This window comes from Nesoenas mayeri (assembly GCF_963082525.1).
Source record: "Nesoenas mayeri genome assembly, chromosome: 1".
Taxonomy (NCBI): domain Eukaryota; kingdom Metazoa; phylum Chordata; class Aves; order Columbiformes; family Columbidae; genus Nesoenas; species Nesoenas mayeri.
Window position 1 is genome coordinate 62,977,821 of NC_137541.1, and position 20,103 is coordinate 62,997,923.

The 20,103-nt window shown below is 35.9% G+C and overlaps 1 protein-coding gene across 1 annotated transcript in view; it reads left to right on the forward strand.

Moving 5' to 3' along the window:
- Positions 1–481: 481 nt before the first annotated feature.
- PARPBP (PARP1 binding protein) overlaps positions 482–20,103 on the forward strand; it is a gene marked incomplete at both ends in the record, with an annotated part of 41,167 nt that continues 21,545 nt past the window's right edge. Inside the window, 5 exons of the mRNA XM_080354060.1 lie at positions 482–631; positions 5,600–5,830; positions 6,844–6,951; positions 8,359–8,529; positions 10,887–11,041. Coding sequence (XP_080210186.1) covers positions 482–631; positions 5,600–5,830; positions 6,844–6,951; positions 8,359–8,529; positions 10,887–11,041 — 815 coding nt within the window. The remainder of the gene's footprint in view (positions 632–5,599; positions 5,831–6,843; positions 6,952–8,358; positions 8,530–10,886; positions 11,042–20,103) is intronic.

A 20,103-nucleotide genomic window follows, 5' to 3' on the forward strand; every position in this document is an offset into this window, starting at 1 on the left:
GGAAATAGGGAAGATAGTGACTTATGTAATGGAAAACAAACAAACAAACAAAAAAAAAAAGACAAAAATACCCCGACCTAGATAGATATGGAGTTGTTGCCAGGTTTAAAACATTATGATAGACGCTTGTCCGAATGTATAGGAAATATAGATAGTACAGAATACACTCCTTGGGGTATTCAGACTGGCTGTTCTCAGAGACTGTGAGATTTGTGATAACACTTAATCTTTTATGTTGATATAATGTAAGGGCATTGCGAGGACACATCGTATGTAAGCAGTTCTAGCCCCTTTTCTTCACAGTGAGGTGAGTCACAACAGCCTTTCAGTTTAGTGGGAGGAGTTTATTCTGGGAACTTGATCTGCAAGAAGATACAAGAGGATTTGTACAGTTTATTGGAAGGTAAAGATGTGTGTAGGATCTTGCTTAGTTATATTCACTTCTGTTTCTCTTAATTATTTCTGTTTTCTATTCTAGACAATGATTGCTTTTCAGCAAAAAATTCTAAACTTGGTCAAGTGTTTCAGAAGACAGTGGCCTTTATTTTCAAACTTTGACAGGACTACTGTATGTGGAGCAGACTGCATGTTAATGGCGTTACAACTGTCAATGGCTGAAGTCAATAAACAGGTTAGCATTCTTGCAATATGTGCTTTGTCTTTAGAACATCTCAAACTTGGTTCACTTACTGGACTTTTTGCTTAAGCATCTCCTTGAAATCACAGTTTTGTCACTTTGTTGTAGTTTTAACTGAGGGTCAGATGCAGCAAGGCACTAAAATATATGTCTAAACATTAAACATAAAACCAGTTAATTCATCCCCACTGTAATAAACATTGCAGCAGAAATATTAGAATCTCAAGATTCTACATTTGTACTTCACAGCATGTGACATATTCCAGCCAGGATCCCAGTGTCCCACATGGGAAAAACTAGAAAATGCTTGTGTATCAAAATGAACTCTCAGAGAACTGATAAAGGACAATAATGCAAAACTGCCTGTGGAGGCAATTGCTGTTTGTCATGTTTGTTGTGATTCTCAAGGGAGAACTACAAACATTTTTCCAAAGCCAACTCTGGGAAGTGAAATGTGTTATTCTTGTTAGATGCCAAAAATTACAGACATGATAAAGATGATAATTTTATGGTTCATTACTACGTCTCTCTTAACAGCTCACTATAAGGAGGAGCTGTTTTCTTCTGCTAGAGATAACTAATTTATTCCAGTTTCTCCTTTTCTCCTCCAGCAAAGATTCATTCCAAGTATTTTTTTTTTTTTCAGAGATGATCTAACAAAAATTAAAGCAATTATTTTGAACTCATTTAATTTTGAAATAACCTGCTTTTACTTCAAATCTGAAGAAAGACCAAGTGCTCAAAACCTATTTTTTATTATTATTATTATTATTATTATTATTATTATTATTATTATTATTATTATTATTATTATTATTCTAGTTGGTCTAAGAAGATAAATTGCCAGTAGTTATGAACCTTGTCTTGCATATGTGGATTGAAACTATTTTAGCATTTTCATGTGCTGCCTCTGAAGTTTGGTTTCTTCACTTGCATGTCTATTTCGATGTTTATAGTATTAGAGTAAAATATTGCTTCTAGCTAGGATGAAGAGTATTACAGCTGTAGGCATGACCCCTGTTAGGTCTCCAATTTAAGTGCAGTAATTTTGTATTGTTAATGTAATACCTGTAGAATATAAGTCTGTTATGATAAAGTAAATTACTTCAAGAAAAATAACCGTATTAACAGGCTATGACTGGCTGGGCAGGGAAAAAAAAAAAACAACAACAAAGCAAAAACCAAAAAACAACCAACTAACCAAACAAAAAACCCTCAAAACACCCAACAACAATAACAAACTTACCACAAACAGCAAAACCGATTCTCTTTCTTTTGGAGCCTGGACAATTTTAATGGATTAGGTGTATTACCTGTTATCTACAAAGATGATTAGGGGACTTCAACATCTTTCTTATAAGGAAAGGCTGAGAGATCTGGGACTGTTTGGCCTGGAGAAGAGAAGGCTGAAAGGGGATGTTACCCATGCTTGTAAATATTTTAAGGGGTGGTGTGAGGAAGATGGGGTCAGACTCTCTTCAGCGGTGCCCAGCAGCAGGCTAAGAGGGAATGGGCACAAACTGAAACATGGGAAGTTCCATCTGCATATGAGGAGAAACTTCTTTACTTTGACGGTGCCAGAGCACTGGAACAGGCTGCCCGGAGAGGCTGTGGAGTCTCCTTCTCTGGATATACTCAAAACTTTCCTGGATGTGTTCCTGTATAATGTGTTCTAGGTGAACCTGCTTTAGCAGGTGGGTTGGACTGGATGATCTCCAGAGGTCCTTTCCAACCACAACCACATTGTGATTCTGTGATTTGTATATGCAGTAGAAATGAAAAATAATAAAGCTTTTTGGAGAACTCCAGAAAAGTTTAAAGATCTCATAACTGATTAGCATTAGATTTCACCAAGAATAAGAGCAGCAAACAGTGTGATAAACATTGATCAAATAGCGGGGACAAAAGGAATAACAACAAGAAAAATTCCATGCTTTGAATTCCTCTGAAAATACTTTGTGTTGTAACATAATTGTAGCTACATGGCATAAAGGCAAGTGGCATATGTTCTGTGATGAAAGTTAATACCTTTTACATAGATGGAGTAGCATAGACCTAAAATCTAGGAAAACTTCCAGGAAGAACCTTTCTTAAGGTTTGAAATAGAAATATTATAATAGAAATTATATTATAGAAATTATTATAATAGAAATAACAGTTTTCAAGTTCAATTGAGGGTAGTTGCTTTAGACTGACTCTGTTTGCACCTGTGGATGAGGAGGGGTAGAAGATTAGTTATTAGTATAAGTAATCACTTATCATTTTCAGGACACGGCTGTTTTAGCTGGTAGTGAGGGGAAACTGAGACATTATGTAAAACAACTGTTTTTCCTAAGTCTGTGAATTTAAATTCTCAGGCTTATCTTAAACGTTTTGTAAATCTCTCTTCTAGCACTAGAATTGTGAGACTGGAGTAAAAAACGCTTCATTGTTGATTTTAGAAATATATTTTTCCCTTTAAAATTTGTGCTTGTCTCTTTCTGATTCTGGATGAAATCAATTCTGGTGTGTGGTTTAGTTCTACTCTGTGCTACCATGAGTTACCCAGGACCATGTCCAGATGGCTTTCAAATGTTTCTAAGAATGGACGTGCCACAACCTCCCTGAGCAACCTGGGCCAGTGTTGAGTCACCCTCACAGTAAAAAAGTGTTGTTGGAGTCCCTGGCTTGAACAGTGCCAGTTCTCTCAGCCTTTCCTCATGAGATGTTCCTGTCCCTTATTCATCTTTGTGGATGATTCACTGGACTTGGTTGGATTTTCTTCAGTGTGTCTCGTACAGAGGAGCCCAGAACTGGCCACGGTACTCAGATGTGGTCTCACCAGTGCTGAGTAGCCTTCTATACAAGGGACAGCCTCTTTTTTAGAACAAAGGTTGAAGTTTTGCAGAAAAAAGATTGAAGTAGTCAATATTTAGTTGGATTTTTTAAAAAAGTAAATGATACACATCCCTACTGTGCGTAACCAAATCATAAGTAGTTAAGTGTGCTAAATTTTTGTTTTTGTTACCACTATAGTTGAGAGTGTCAACTTCAGAAAGTAGCAGTTTGTTGCTTGGATGAGTACAATTTTTATTTGTCCATTTCAGAATCCTGTTTTTGCAACTAATAACTTTGCTACTGACCCATATGTACTGTAGCTCTCCAGTCCTCCTTAAATGGAGCATACTTCTGCTTTTTGGCCCTGGTACTTTTCCAGCTTGACACCTGCACCCCCCTGCAGTTCCCCTTCCCCACCACCCATTTCTCTAAGCTTGGGGTATTGGCCTGCGAGTTCACTGACTTTGCTTCTGAGAGATAGCAATATGTTATATTGCATCAGATGCTTACGTCTACATACTTGTGTTTACATGAACCAGTTTCTAAACCTGTGCACAGCACTATCAGCATTAATTGGAATGGGAAACTTATTCAAAATGCTGCTTTATTCTACTTTAATATGCTTTATGTACCACTCTTTGGGAACTTATCTCTTGTACAAGTGCATATGCAAGCAACAAAGACTCAATAGGACCAGAGGTGACAAGATTGCAAATCACAAAACGTGAGGGCAATGCCAGACAACAATATGCAGTTTAGGACTATGCCTGAAAACAACAGAAGTGGAGACAACAACAGTGTGGCGGTTAAGCACAGCAGTCTTGAGCACATATTTTTAAAATGGTCAGTGACCATTTGTTTGGGGAAGGCAGGAGAAAAGATGCAATTGCTGTTCTGTCACTGTCAAAATAAAAGCTGCTTTGCTGTACAGTTAACCCTAGAAAGCTTACAATACCTACAAATACTAAAAAAACTGTCTCTTTAGACATAAAATGTGACTACTGGATTTCAGACATTCTAAAATAGAGAGTCCCTGGACACAACATACAGTGCCACTGAGAAGTGAAGACACTATAATACTGTATGGTTTCTATGCCTATGAACCAATAATTGCAATATCTGTGATGGAATGAAAGTGATGGTCTGGTGAGGAAGGGGTTTGATTTAAGTACCATACTGAAGTTGTATTTTGTTTTTTTTTTTTGTAGTCCTGGGGGATTTTGTTTCAAAACAAACAAAACAAAGTGAAAAAACAATATTTTTTTTTTTTTTTCCTGCAACCTACTGCTTTTTGTTCTGTGTAAATTGCATTATACAGTGATTACATATTTAATTTTTTGAGAGGCTGAAATGAAAAACAAGTCCTTTCCAGAAAACATAAATGCCATTTCAATATTCTGGTGATGTGTGGGATAGCATGCAAGTTCATAGTGCTGGGTTATTGTAACCCATGCACAAATTAGAAGGCAAAAAAATTGCTCTGACAGTAATATGCATGAGTACTCTTTCATTTTGACTCCCAGTTCTTTGTCTAGGCAATATCAAAATAATTGACTTTCAGGACTTTGGAATCATATCTTTATCAGGCCTATTAAGAAAGTTGTGCTAAGTATGCTAGAACCCTAAGGAGGGATCTTTTGGACTGAAAAAACTATTAGAGACAGGAAAAAGAGCTCCTTGTTTTGGAGATGGCATGTGTTTTCCCAGGTTACTGCCTGAAGCAAGGTAACAGAGCTAAACTCACTGCCTTTGTGATGTAAATGCCTGCCATGCTGAAAACTATTTCTGCAAGTAAATAACTTCATGTAAGCAGTAGTGCTGCAGAAGTCAACATGTATTTTCTTACGAGTGAAGTTCAATATACATACCTGGTATTTTGAAGACCAAGATCAAACACTGTAGGTAACAAAACTGAACTCAAAAGACAAACCACTGGAAGAACTTCAACCATAATCAAGACTTTATTTATTATAAACTTAAATTTTTACATTATAGTAGTTGTGTTTGTTTGTTGTTGCTGGTTTTTTTGTTTGGTTTTTTGTTTGTTTGTTTGTTTTTTTAAATACATGCGGCTTGTTTTAAAGTTATTTTTAAACCTATGCTCAATACAAAACATAATATTTTTGCTGTTTTCTCTTCTATTAGCACCATGGAGATTTCACAGTTTCGCTTAGTGATGTATTGGAAACCTGGAAGTATTTATTACATGACAAACTGGGATTATCATATGAAAACATGAAAGAACCTGAAAATTACGGTGACCTAAAAAAGGCCTATGATGCCTTCTTAGCAAGAAGCAATATGTTAGATCTAATAGACATATGTCAGAAGTGCTCTAGTCTTGGACTTATATCGGAAGATGAAAGCATAGCCCCGGTAAGTATTTTATTTATTTGATCTCTGATATTGCTTTGACATATTTTTGGTTCCAGTTAAGGATTTATGGCACATCTAAATATACACAGGAGCTCTGAATTATTCACAAATTGCTTTGCTTTTCCATTGGGGAAGTAGATGAGTTTAAATTAGTAAATCTTTTAAAGAGATCTTAAATTAACTCAAAAATTATTTCTTTCTGTTGTTTTGCTGGATGAGTGGGTCCCACATCTCTTCAATGAGAATATCAATCTTTGCCAGAAGTGAAAAATGAACCGTAGAGATTTGATAAGGCAGAACAAAGCTTAGTGTTTAACATGTGTCATGGAGTTTGGGTTGTATGTTGATATGCAGTCAAAATATTTTTAATGATTATCATACTACACGCTTAAAAGCAAAACCATCCCTATCCTACATGTAGTTCCATGTTAGATTTTTCCAGAAACCAGAAGAGGTTCCAGTTCAGCTACTCAGTTAACATTCATTGAACCGAGGTACATTGTGAACATGCCATGAATTACTAGTTACAGCATGATTAAAACTGTTTACTTTCCAGCCCTAGTAAAAATGCGTTACCCAGAGAGGATGTGGAATCTCTTATTTGGAGATATTAAAAACTTGGCTCAGCATATCACTGAGCAACGTAGTCAAACTGGTCCTGCTTCAAGCATGGGTTTGTACTAGATGATCTCTATAGGTCCCTTTTAACCTAAATGAGCTTTTCCTAAACATAGTGTAACATATGAAATGTTCTCCAAATCATAAGCAGCTGCTTTTAGTGCAAGTGTATTATGTAGCTGTTTTTAATATATTTGCTAAGTTAACTTGAATCTTACACCGCACTTCTCTACTAAACAGTCATAGTTTTAAAGACTAAAATGAAAAGTAGGTTGTAAGGGCTACTCTAAGTTCAAAACCTTAGCAAACTGGTAGAGACATAGTTTCACCAGGTTTTAATAATACTTTAGTCCTTTTCATATTTAAGTTTATTCTATCTAATCTTTTTATTAAAGGTTCAGCTGTTAGAATTTATTTCTGGCATAATGAATATACAAGAAAATAATGGTTCTGTTCTTTCTACTCCTACATCAGTCAACCGACAGGGCCAGGAGAATGTGAAGGTAAAAATAATTTCTGTCTCTTTTGTAATGTTCTGGATATATTGAAAACTTAACATGAAAGATAGCATAGTTCCCTTTTCCAATTATTGGTATTCAAATATTACTGGTTTAAAAAAACAAGATGTGTATTCCAACTCTGTATCTCTTGAGTATATTGTAAGTGTGTGTAAGGGGCTAAGTGCAGAAACTCATATTCTGGAAGGCACTCCTTTTATGGCAGGCACTTGATGTAAACTTAATCTGCCTTGAAACACCAGGGAATAAATTTTTCTACAAGTACACCGTCACTCAAACATTGTCTTGACTAAGAGTTAAATGTTTTGCCCAATGCTGCAAGGTGAAGTGGTAGGTGAAGTAAACTTCTTCAATTTCATTTTGTTAGCTCCTACTCCCATACATACAGAAAAGATCTGAATAGCCACTTTAGTGGTAGCTGTAGCAAAGTAAACAAAGTTTGTTCCAGTAGAGGACTTGAGGACTTTCTGTGAATGCTGGATTCTTTAATTTTACTCTTTCGGTCCCCAAAACAAGAATCTCAGAATACTATATAACAATGCTTGAAATGCTGGAGCTTTAGTCATCTCCAGACTTGCTTTTCTCATGATAAGTGGCAATTTCAATTTAATATTGGGGTACAAATCAAAGTATTTCTGAAGAAGAAAAATACATTCTGAACTAAGGTTCTACCCTAGACAGCACTTCTATCACTAACATAATGGCTGTCTTGCCGCTATGATCTGTGTAGCAAAAAGATGCTTTGCCCTTTTTTCCTACTCTTGAATCTATCTTTTCAGACTGTCATACATACATGCTTGTTTATGTTTTTTTTGTTTTTTACTGCCTACTGTTCTGTTCTATACATCCCATCGAATAAGATGAAATACCATAGCAAATATAGGTTTTCTTATTACCTTTCCTTTAATTAATGGCCTTTGTTTTCATCTTTTTTTTTTTCTGTTTTTTCTTGTGACAAAGCTGTAAATTATTCAGTTCAGGGATTGTTCTTACAGGGTCCAGAACAGTGCTGCAATATAAGCAATTGTAATATATCGTGAGGGTTGAGCTGGGTCACAATTTATGCCTAAAGTCAATCAGTGGTATTTCTATGATTGAAATCCCCTGGGAGCCAAGGCATTATTGAATCTGGCATGGAGACAGCGAGTTGTTTAAAATCTTAGGCTATTTGAAGTTAATGACAAATCCTTATGTGATTTAATGATGCTAGTATTTTGCCTTTGCTAGAAAAATAATATCTGTGAAGAGGTTTCTAAGTACAAATCGGTAGCCAATTTTAATAGCTAGAGATACAAAAATCATATCAGTACAGGTTTAGTTAGCATTGTCAAAAAACAAAGGAACATAATTTAGTAGCAGGATGACCAATTTGTGTAATGTTTTCTTATACAGGTGGCAATCCTGGCAAAGAAGTGTGTATGTTCGTATTTAAGCCTGTTGGTGAATTCTAAGGATGATCTGGCATTGGCTCATATTCTAAATGTTCCTGACAGAGGACTTGGGAGAGAAGCCTTCACTACCCTGAAACATGCCTCACAGAAGAGAAAAATGTCCATTTTCCTGGTATGTGTGTCAATTGAGACTCACTGTATATCAGAAACAATGAAATAGATCTATAAACATAAAGTGTTGCTTTAATCTCATATGCAAGACTGACATTTGCAAGGCACATCAAATACCACCATAAACGTGATTTCTAAGTTAAATTCACAACAGAGGTTTTATGTGAAGAAATGGGTGCTTCTTTAGTCATGAGATCTAAAGACACATGGAAAAATAGTTGTGTGTGTGTGCATTTAGAGCTCTAAAAGGTCAAATGGTTAAAACTGGCATTGAGACTGTTCATCCCAAACAGTGGCTGAAATTCCAGAAAAGTTTACTGTCTTAAACGTGGTATAAGATACGCTTTTTATTATTGCTTTTAAAATTTTGTCATCTTGATAAGTATTCTGAAATGAGTCAATGAGTATTCATATCAAAGAAAAGACAAAGAAAAAATGGCATTAGACTTTATGTTGCTACTTACCAAACACCTCTAAAAGCAATGAAGTTGGGTTAAATAAATTTCACAAAGCAGTATTAACATTAACAAAACCAAGCTTGTAGCAATCCATTACAGTGTTCCAAAGTGATGTAAGTAAGTATTTTGTTTAAATAGTAAACCAGAATTTTTCAGTGCATTTGTTAAACTTGAGACATCTGGAACCCAAACGGTGTACAAATTGTTTCTCTTAGAGCAACCTGGTGACAAAACCCTGCCTTTGACATGTGCACTAAAACAGAGGCCGAAATTCAAAATGAGGGTATTGAAGGGGTTTCGGTTTTGTTTTTTCAGTTTTGACTTGGAATTTGGGGAAGTTAATGCTTTCCAGTGATTTGCAGCTTGATTGGTCTTGAAATACTCTTCAGGATGTGACTGATATGGGACATTCCTGCTCATTTTGTTCTCAAAGGCACAGAGCTGGAAAAAACCTTAAGACAGTATAGTCTTTCCTCAATACCCTTATATAGGAATATAAAAAGCTATGTCATCAATATGCAGTGCTCCCATAGGCTTGCTGCTGAAGAATCTAGTTTGGTATATGAGGTGCATTTGTACTTACACTAGTCAGCACAGAGTCATTTCAAAAATAGTTGAGTAGGATTTCTTTCTCCAAAGAACCGCTGTAGTCCCTTATATTCAAAATAATCAAATTTTGCATGTGTGGTGGCCTCTGTGCAGACAACAGCAGACCAAGTAAAAACAGTAGAGGTATGTAACAGTCACTGAAGCAGCTGCATTCTCAGATTTTTATGGTCGAAAAATATGGAAAATTTGTGAAATCTCAGTTCCTGGATTAATTATTTTAGCTCCTAATGCTCTGTTAGCGTTGTATAAAAAAAATTGTATGTCTGGACTGGATTTATTACCTCTTCCTCACAGTTGCCAGAGGGGAAACTTCTCTGCCATGTAAAGAAGTCCTCTTTTCTGGCATTTGTATCTTGTAGAAGTCCTGCAAAGCCAGAATATTTTTCCATTTGGAAGGCAAGGTCATATCAACTGTACTTGATCCACAGGAAATCTTTAGCACAAAGGCAGGAATACTTTCTTTGCTGAAGGCAGGTTTACTTTCTTTGCTGGAGTAATTCCAGTTTGATTCTTTCGAACCCTAAGAGCTTTTATGATTTAGCTGTATAGCCTGAAATTAAAATGTATTGTAGAATTAATCTTGCTGCACCCGTGTCCAGTGTGTTGGATTGTTATCTTTATTTTGACCTTTCTGTAGAAGTTCTAAGCTTTTTATTCTGAGTGTTGCCTTAAAATTTGAGAGATTGTCCTTTAAAGTGTCCTGCTTTTGGGACATCTCTTGTTTTCAATGTCTTTATAACATCTAGAATATACAAAAATTTTCAGAATTGAGTACCTGTGATGATAGAAGCGTTAACTGCCATAATTTTTCAGAAGTTTTAAGTATACATTATTTTAATTTGCACCTCTGAAAATAAATATACTACTGAAGTTTGATTTTATGTGCTTTTGTTAAATTTGTTCCTGGGTCATAGAAAGCCCTCTGAATATAAGAGTAGTTTTTGTGAGGTAAACATGAGCATTTAAACAACAGCTGCAGCAACAACAAAATCTATATGCTGTGTTAATAAATGTTTTTCTAAGCTGTTAAAAGGCCAATGTAAATATCAAACTGGCTGGGTCATTTTTGCTTTGGCTTGTTTTTAAATACTGCTGTACTATTTTAGTATTGATCTTGCAATTATATATGGTGAGATGTACAAAGCTTGCTATTAAGAGGCATTTTAGTGATTTCAGTTAGATCATTTTTGCTTTCAACCACTGTTTTGCAAAACTATAGGAGAGGCTCTCTTCAACATGTGCATTTCATGTATGTCTACAGTTTCATATTTCTGAATATTTCTCTTAATAGACGGCAACATCTTTTATCCGAACCGTAGAACTTGGAGGAAGAGGCTGTTCATCTTCGTTATTTGATCCTTTAAAAGCCCATGTAAAAGGCCTTTCAAACTTCGTTAATTTTATTGACAAGCTGCAAGAAATTGTTGGTGAAATCTTAAATCCAAGGTAATAGAATTTCTGTTATGTTTTTGTCTTATTATACACCTTTTTTTTTTCTTTGTGTATGTGTCTTACATGGGGGCATGAAAGAAAATATAATAATGTACTTATTTAATATTTCAGAGTAAATGTTTACAACTTAAATGTTATGAGAAAATATAAATATTTGAAAAGCAATTGGGGTAAGCTTATAGATTTTTTTTTTTTTTGAGCTTATTCTTTGTATTAAATTTTTACCAGACAACCAAACAACCTACCTGCAGTATTGCTGTTACTTTGATGTAGAGATTAGCGAAGCTGCAAAAACTAGGTCTCAGAATTTGCTGTGCCACAAGAAAAATGCAGTATTTTTAGTTGTTTACTTGATGATTACAAGTATGTTATTTCAGTCTGATCTTGTTAGAATGTAGATCTTATGAAACTTGAACTTGGATAAAATAAAAAGTAGCCAATTAAATGCTGGGTCATTGTGGAGCACATGTTGGAAAGAGGCTTTCTTCATTTGCCTGAGTCAAGTTCCTCTGCTTTGGAGACCTTGAAACCAATTTGAAGATGTTGGACATTGGTGGGATGTACTTAAGAGTATTTTGAACATAGTAGGAGATATGGTGCAACTGAATATCTGCTAACCTATAGAGAATAACAAAAATGTATTTCTCATCACCAAGTAATTCACCTAACAATAGATGAGATGAGGGAAGGTAAAGCTGTCAAACAGAGTGAAAATTTGATGATGCTACTATGATTTGATTCAAGCATGGCACAAAGTGTAAGCAGACCTGATAGCAGGAGAAATGGAAAGATATAAGGAACTTTGGTAGTTTCAAACTTATTCACTGAGCAGAATGAACATTCTTACAAATCTCTGAAATTTTGAAATAGTTCAAGTTTGCCTCTCCTCATTCTTCAGATGCCTAAAATTAGAAGAAATCGCTGATCTTTCAAGAATCAGTTGCATGAAAATTCCTTAAAGTTTGGGGATGCTGTAAAACCAGACAACGATGCTTCTTACATCTGGAAACAACTTATTCTATTTCTGGAATGACTTTTTTCAAGCTTGTAAATATGTGCGTGACTTAAAATTGAATGACGGAAAGGCATTTGTGTTATTGGTTACTGCACTTTTTGGGTCATATAGATATGTGTGTATATATATACATATGTATATTTAAAAGTCCCCACAGATTTTGTAGAGTAGCGAGGTTGGTAGATGGGCAGTAAAATTTCTTCTTTAATTGGGCCTTGACTTTGCTGTACGCACTGACCACTAGGTGACACTATTGCACAGCTCACATTACTAGCTGTTTAAAGTTTGCTGTACTGTTCCATTCAACACACTTGAGCGAGTGTGATGATTAAGAGTGGGTCTTCATTTGAGGCCCATGAGCAGTTTCTACAGTCAGTTGTAGAAATCATACTGCTTGACTTGATCATGCACTTGGACATTATGAAAGGCAGATCCTGCTTGATTAACCTGCTTCCTTCTATAATAAGGTGACCGTATTAGTGGATGAGGGAAGGGCTATGGACATTGTCTACCTAGACTTCAGTAAAGTCTTTGATACTGTTCCCCACAGCATTCTCTTGGGGAAACTGCCTGCTTGTGTCTTGGGCATGTGTACTCTTTGCTGATTAAAACCCTGGCTGTATAGCTGGGCTCAAAGAATTCTACTGAATGGACTCAAATCCAGTTTGCAGCTGGACACAAGTAGTGTTCCACAGGGCTTGGTATTTGGGCCAGTTCTGTTTAATATCCTTATCAGTTCTCTGGATGAGGGGATTGAGTGCACCCTCCCTAAGTTTGCAGATGACAGAAAATTGGGTGGGAGTGTTGATCTGTTGGAGGTTAGGAAAGCCATACCAAGGGATCTGGACCAGCTAGATTGATGGGCTGAGGCCACTTGTATGAAGTTCAACGAGATCAAGTGCTTGGTCTTGCACTTGTGTCACAGTTCCACTGTACTCAGTACTGGTGAGGCTGCACCTCAAATCCTGTGTTCAGTTTTGCGTCTCTCACTACAGGAAAGACATTGAGGTGCTGGAGAGAGCTCAGAGGAGGGCAACAAAGGTGGTGAGGGGTCTGGAGCACAAGTCTGAGGAGTGGTTGAGGGAGCTGGGGCTTTTTAGCCAGGAGAAAAGGAGGCTGAGGGGAGACCTTATCGCTGCCTACAACTCCCTGAAAGGAGGTTTCAGCATGGAGGGTGTTGATATCTTCTCCCCAGTAGCAAGTGATAGGACGAGATGAAATGGCCCCAAGTTGCACCATGGGAGGTTTAGATTGGATATTAGGAAAAAAATTCTTCATGGAAAGGGTTGTCAGGCACTGGAACAGGCTGCCCAGAGGAAGGGGTTGAGTCACCATCCCTGGAGGTGTTTAAAAGATGCATGGATAAGTTTCTTAAGGACATGGTTTAAAGGTGAACTTGGCAGTGTTAGCTTAATGGTTGAACCTGATGATCTTAAAGGTCTTTTCCAATGAAAATACTTCTATGATTAGTGCATTGATCTTTCCCTTGACAGGGAAAATGCTATTTCTTATGTATTGCTTTTGTGAAGTTGTGATTACATCTGGAGATGCAGTAATATTTTGGGAGAAAATGCATGTGAGACTTTTTCTGGTCTTGTGCTGAATGTTTGAGTTAATTGGATAGCTTTCACACAGCCCTGGAGATTTGTGTTTTAAAATTGCTGGAAAGTTGTGCAAGCGTGTGCAAAACATTGTCTACTGGACTCCTTAAATTTAGGATTATAGAATAATTAAAATTGGAAAGAACATTGGGAAGTTTTTGGTTCAACACCCTGCTCAAAGCAGGGTCAGTTATGGGGTCAGCCTAGGTTAATCGGGGCTTTATCCAATGAAGCTCTGAAAACTATGAGGATGGAGACTGCAGAGTCTCCCTCTTGGCAACCTGCTTCACTGCTTGAGTTTCCTCATGGTGAAGTTTTTTTTTTCTTGTATCAATCTGGGGCCTCTCTTGTTTCAATTTATGCCTGTTGTCTCTTTTCCTTCCACTAACTGTCAACATGAGAAGCCTGGCTTCCATCTTCTTAGATACCTTCTTGTAGGTATTGGAAAGCTGTTAGTAGATCTCTCTGAAGCCTTCTCTTCTCCAGATTGAACAACTTGTTCTTTTAGCTGCTTCTCACAGGGCATATCTCCCTGACCATCTTGGCAGCCCTCTGCTGGACTTGCTCCAGTTTATCAGTGTATTTCCTGGACTGGGGGGCCCAAAACTGGATGTAGTATTCTAAATTTGATCCAACGAGTGCTGATTAGAGAGGAATAATCACATTCCTCAGACTACTGGCTACACTACTGTTGATGCAGCCAAGGATACTGTTGGCCTTCTTTGCTGCCAAAGCACACTCCTGGCTCACAGTTAGCTTGCTGAACATGTACCAAGAGTCCCGGGTTCTTTTACATAGAGCTGCTTGTATCATTGCAAAGGTTTATATCTTTCTAAGACTTTGTATGTCCTGTTGAATTTCATATGGTTCCTGTCAGCCCATTCCTTTTGTCTGTTTAGGTATCTCTGCATGGCAGCTCTGCCCTCAAGTATATTGACAATTCCATCCAATTTGGTGTCATCTGCAAACTTGATAAACATGTAGTTTTATCACAGTGTCACTGCCAAAAATATTTAAAAGAATAAAACAGGTTCCAGGATATACCCCTATGGTGCTCCATTTGTTACATGTTTACTACCTTCTCAGCCTGACCATCCAACCAGTTTTGAACTCTAGTTATCCATCCATTCTGTAACATCCAAATTTGTATGTTTAGAGTATTTTCTGACAGTGTTGAGAGCCTTGCTACAATCAAGGTAAATGGCATCCACCATTCTTCCCTGGTCTACAAAGCCAGTCATTTTATTACAGGAGACAAACAGATGGGTCAGGCATAATTTACATTCGATAAATCCATGCTTACAGTTACCAGCCACCACAGAATCCTTCACATACCAGAAATGTTTTCCCAGAGGACTTTTTACATTATTTTATTAGAGAACACATTGAGGCTGATGAACCTGTGATTCCCCAAACTGTCCTTAGTTTCTCAACTCATTGCATTGTTGAAATGAAGAATAAATATGTGTGGCTTTAAAATATTAACTGGTTATATAGAATGAACCAAATTAAGACTGTATTAGCATTCTAGCATGTTAACAAACATTGGGCTTGTGACTTAGTTAAAAATGATCTTGCATTTTGAAGAAATATTAAAATATCAGAAAGAATTGTGTAAGAAAATAATTATTTTTTAAGAACAAAAAATGCGGATTAAACCAGAATCTTAATTTTTTTTTCCTGAAAATGCTTGCCACTTCAAAGACTAACATGTTTTAACATAACTTTGAATTATCTGCTTTACATACACATTTAACTTTATAATGGAAATACTGATATTTTTAGTCTGATTGATGTCATTTAAACTTAATGTTGAGAATGTTTCAAAATATTAAGAAGTAAGTAATACTAAAATAGACTGAATTGTGGTTTAAATTGGATTTGCAAGAAAAAAAAAATGTTGAAAAAGCTGGTCTTTTGAGAGTGTCTGACTTAAGATGTCACAGTTGAAGTGTGGTATTTTAAGTGTTCCAATTGTACAATACTGCATTTAATTAAATTGTAACTTTTGTAATTTGTTATCCATTTCCTTCCTAGCTTAGGCTGGCGCTGGAGAATACACTGATCATGATGTCCTAGATACTGAAATTCAAGTGTAGTCCCTTAATCAAAAAGAAGACATGGAGGCTGTGGTTCTATGGCACCTTGATATTGATGCTGGACAGAAAAATCTTGATGTTATGCCATTATACAAATATGAAACTACTAGTTCATCTGTTTCCATGGCCTCCCTTTAATCCAGATTTGAGCAGCAGCAGTCTGGCAGCTCCCTGCCCATAATTCTGGTTCTGATAACTTTCAGTAAATTGCAGAAAAGTGACTATGTCTAGAAGGAGCTGTTACATTGGATATGTTATGACGGAACAACAGAACTGTAGCATGGAGCGCACAGGGCTGCAGATCAAGAATCTTATTCTGAGGAAAATACATATTTAAATTTATAGTAGCTACATCACAGGACTTGAGGAGCATTGCCTGCTATGAAGAATATCCCAAATTAGCCTTGGTGAGAGCAGACACTGACAACACCAATTTTGAGTTTTCCAGTAAGTTTTTGGTAAGGTACCAGATCTTTTAGATGGTGGCGCTTTCTGACAATAGTCGCTTTTAGTTTGGTTGAAGAAGCCAAAGGTAGAAATTTTTTGGCAACACAACAAAAGTCGCAGCGGCAACATAGAAAAATACTTAGCAACAGCATTATTATTTTTTTTTTTCTGTACTTTTATTTTGGATCTAATAAACTGCAAAACTCTGAAGGGCTTAAGGTAGGGTCTTCACCTAATTTTTAGTTCTATATGGTTTAAAAAATTGGAGAAATAATGCATGTGTCCATTGTTTGAAGTGAAATTTTTGAGTATTATGGATGTTTAGATATAGTTACCTAGACTTTAGATGTATATGTAAAAGAAAAAAGTAAGTTGACTGATACAGTTTTATTGCTGAAATTTTGAAATACAGATTAAAGTGAACTACTGATTTTTTTTTTTTCTTTTCTAAATTTATGCATATAACATAATTAGAAAAAACATTGGGTTTGTTTTAAAGGTACAGTTACTGCTCTGTTAAGAGCATTTGTATTTTATATGGTTTCTTAGGGAATTTTTTCCCTGCTTTTCAACCCAGGTAGATAAAGCTCTAGTTAACATCCTGCTTCTTTGCATTTGAAAATAGAATTAGATTGGTACTCTATTCATATAGGTCTAAATTCAAAAATTGGATTAATGTTCAGTTCTTATCAAGTTCTAAAACACCTTACAAAATCCATAACTAAGAAAAAGTCTGGGATTCCCTCCCATCCCATCATCACTAGGTGTTTACAGCCTGTTTTAAGACTTTTGTTCCCACTACATAAGTTAGATAGATATATATTTGTCATCAATATTTAACCTCTAGAGAAGTTGAAATGAATGAATAAAAATGTTGACCTTAGTATAACAGAATTTTGATACATTGTTTTCTATTCTTGGAATAAGCTTCGGGAGTCTGTTCTGCTTTTTATCAGGTTTTGAACATTGTCCATATCCTCAACTCTTTTTTTTTTTTTTTTTATTTTTTTCCTTCTCTGTGCTACTTTAGTGTTTTCAAAAAAAAATGTGTATCTCCAGAAAATAAATCGAAATGCTTCTGCATCATATTAACTTTGCACACTAAGGCCCCAGTTCTGTAAGAAGAACTCTTGGTGATGTAATTTAAATTTTAGTTATGCAGAGGAGCTTGTTTATGTGATAATCTCAATAGGAAGAAAATAGACAAGACATGCAATTACTTTCTTATAAATTAATTACCTCAACATGATAAAAAACTGTTTGATAAGGAAAATTAGATGGAAATAGATAGGACTGGGATGCAGATGATGTAAGGCAAAAGTGTTCAAGCAGGCACAAGATATGAAAATATTTTTAGTAGAAGCAGCCATTGACAGAAGATATGATTTATACAATGCTTAGTTAACAGGTGAAGTTTTACATTGTATTATTTTATTTTAAATTCCCTTTAGAAGCATTGATGCAAATAAGGCATTGTTAGCGTGTGATTCATTTTATCTTCATGTAGATACCTCTTTTTCTCTCTGGGTATAAGACAGGTGAGATGAATCCCACCTGAACAGTTTACTGCTCTTGTAATGCCATTTCATGCTGGGGGTAGTGAGCCCCTCATCCCATCAGTTCATCTACAAGGTTTGGAAATGTTTTAATTAAAAAAAGAAAAAGGTAACTGAACATTGTCTGTAAAACTAAACACTTAGAGGCTGCCAGTTCAGTTGTCTGAGATGCATCCCTTAACATAGTCCTGGGCAGTCCTGGCTTTTGTGCACAGGAAATAAGAGAGTAAATTGTGACTGAGTAATGGAAGATGGTAGAGCTTGTTGGACTCTTCCCATCTGCTGAAGCAAATGAAAAATAATGCAGGCTATCAGAGAAGGGAAAAACAAACACAAACAAAAGACCCAAACAAAGAACAAACCAAATTCAAACAATGAAACTAAACAAAACAAAAAAAGCAAAACCCAAGTTGCATTTTTACCATGTTTGCTTTTTATCTTCATGCTTTCAATTAATCCTTCTAAACCTCACTAACAATGAAGTCCTAATGGTGGATCTTAAGTTGCTCAGATAACTTATTTGATTGCTTTAAATAGAACTAGTGTGTTTATTATTAAGTTAATTTATAGTTTCATGTTTAAGATCATTATTTCTTGAGTTGGTTTTTGACTTAGTGAATTGTCTTTTCTGGGAAAAGTATGATACTCTTTTTGCCACAAAAAGGACTCTATAAGCATGGACAGAGCTCTAGCCATCTCCACCTGTGTGATATGTGTTTATATGGCACATATAAAGAGATTAAAAGAATGCCTCTCCTATTGAGACTTGCTTGACTGTACTTTTTGAAACTGCTAGACATGGTTAGTTAGGACTTTCTGTAGTAAGCTTTGAAATATTCATAAAATCACAAATGAGGTGGATTCAACATTTTATAAATATATTCAAGACTAATAAAGCAAACTTCACAAGATACCTTATTTTGTTATATCATATCCTGATGTAAAATGGCATAAGCTGTGGCGCAGTGTTTCAGTACTAACCCACACACATTAGATCAGCATTCTATGTCTTGGCCTGTTTATATAAATTCTAGTTGAAGCATGAATAAACTTTTCCTTTTCTTTGCTCCAGTTAGTACTGTGTATATCTGATGGTGGATTGGAACTCTTTCCTGGAAAAGAAAAAGGAATATGGGGAGAAAAAGAGATTAAATGAACTTTACTTCTAATAGCAAATATCCTTAGTTGGCATTGGGTAGTAGAGGCAAAAAAATAAACATAGAAAATGTTTTTATCACTTTTCTTTTAGTCAAAAGCTACAAGGTAATCGAGTCACATACACTGCATAGCATTTAAGTTAAGACCATGAATATCAAAATTGACTGATGCTCATTGCCAAATGTATAATAATACTTTTTCTTCCAGCATACATATGTGTATATGTATGTTAAATGTGTGGAAATTATAATGATGTAGATAAGCTCAAGAAATCTGTTGACACAAAGGACTGATGAACCTGGCTTTCAAAGGCAACTTCAGTCAATCCCTTCACCTGCTTGTTTATCTTAGAGTTTGAAGATCAGCACAGTATTTATGGAACAGATACCACTCATTTAATACAGTGCTTTTCTCGTTTGAGGGTATTATTTTGGAAAGTGTCAGTTTAGGGCTGAGGGAAATAAAGCAAATTGGCAAGAAGCATTAGGATACTTGGCTATGGTTCATATACGCATCTCTGAGACAGAACTTCAGCGGTGCTCTCTTCTTACCTCTTGACAACTTGTACTGGATAATTTTTTTCTTTCTTCCCCTTGAACTTTTCATTCTCTTGTGGTTAGACTGAATTGTGTTTTTTGGAGCAGAGGTATACCACATTTTTTTAATTTTATTTAATTTTTTCTTTTCTAACTAGCCTTTCTAAGATCTGGCCGATTTGTGACCTGTGCATAGAGACACTTCAAAGGGTGACTTTTCTTTTGACTAAGTGCATGCATTGTGCAAAGCACAAGTTATTCTGTTTAACCCAGGCTGCAAATCTATTGTAAATTAAACAATCTTTAATCTGTAAGAGTTGAAGCTGAGAACTGTGTGGAAATACTTGGTTTTGACCTGGAAAAAAACCAAAAAAAGTTTCAACTTCAGGTTTTCTGTTCAGCCAGAATAAGCCAAAACAGCAAAGTCTCTGGCCTGTTCCCTTTATGTGTTTTAACAGGGAACAATATAGACTAACTAGTTTTCCTCTGACTCAGTTCCTGTTCTTACCTAGCCCTGTCTTCTTGTTTTATATTAATAGTTTTTATGAATGTAAATACACAGTTTCATTTGATGGAGGTTCTTCCAACTAGAACTCTAAAATTAATCTTTAGAATTTAATGCGTACAAACTAACCTTGCAAATT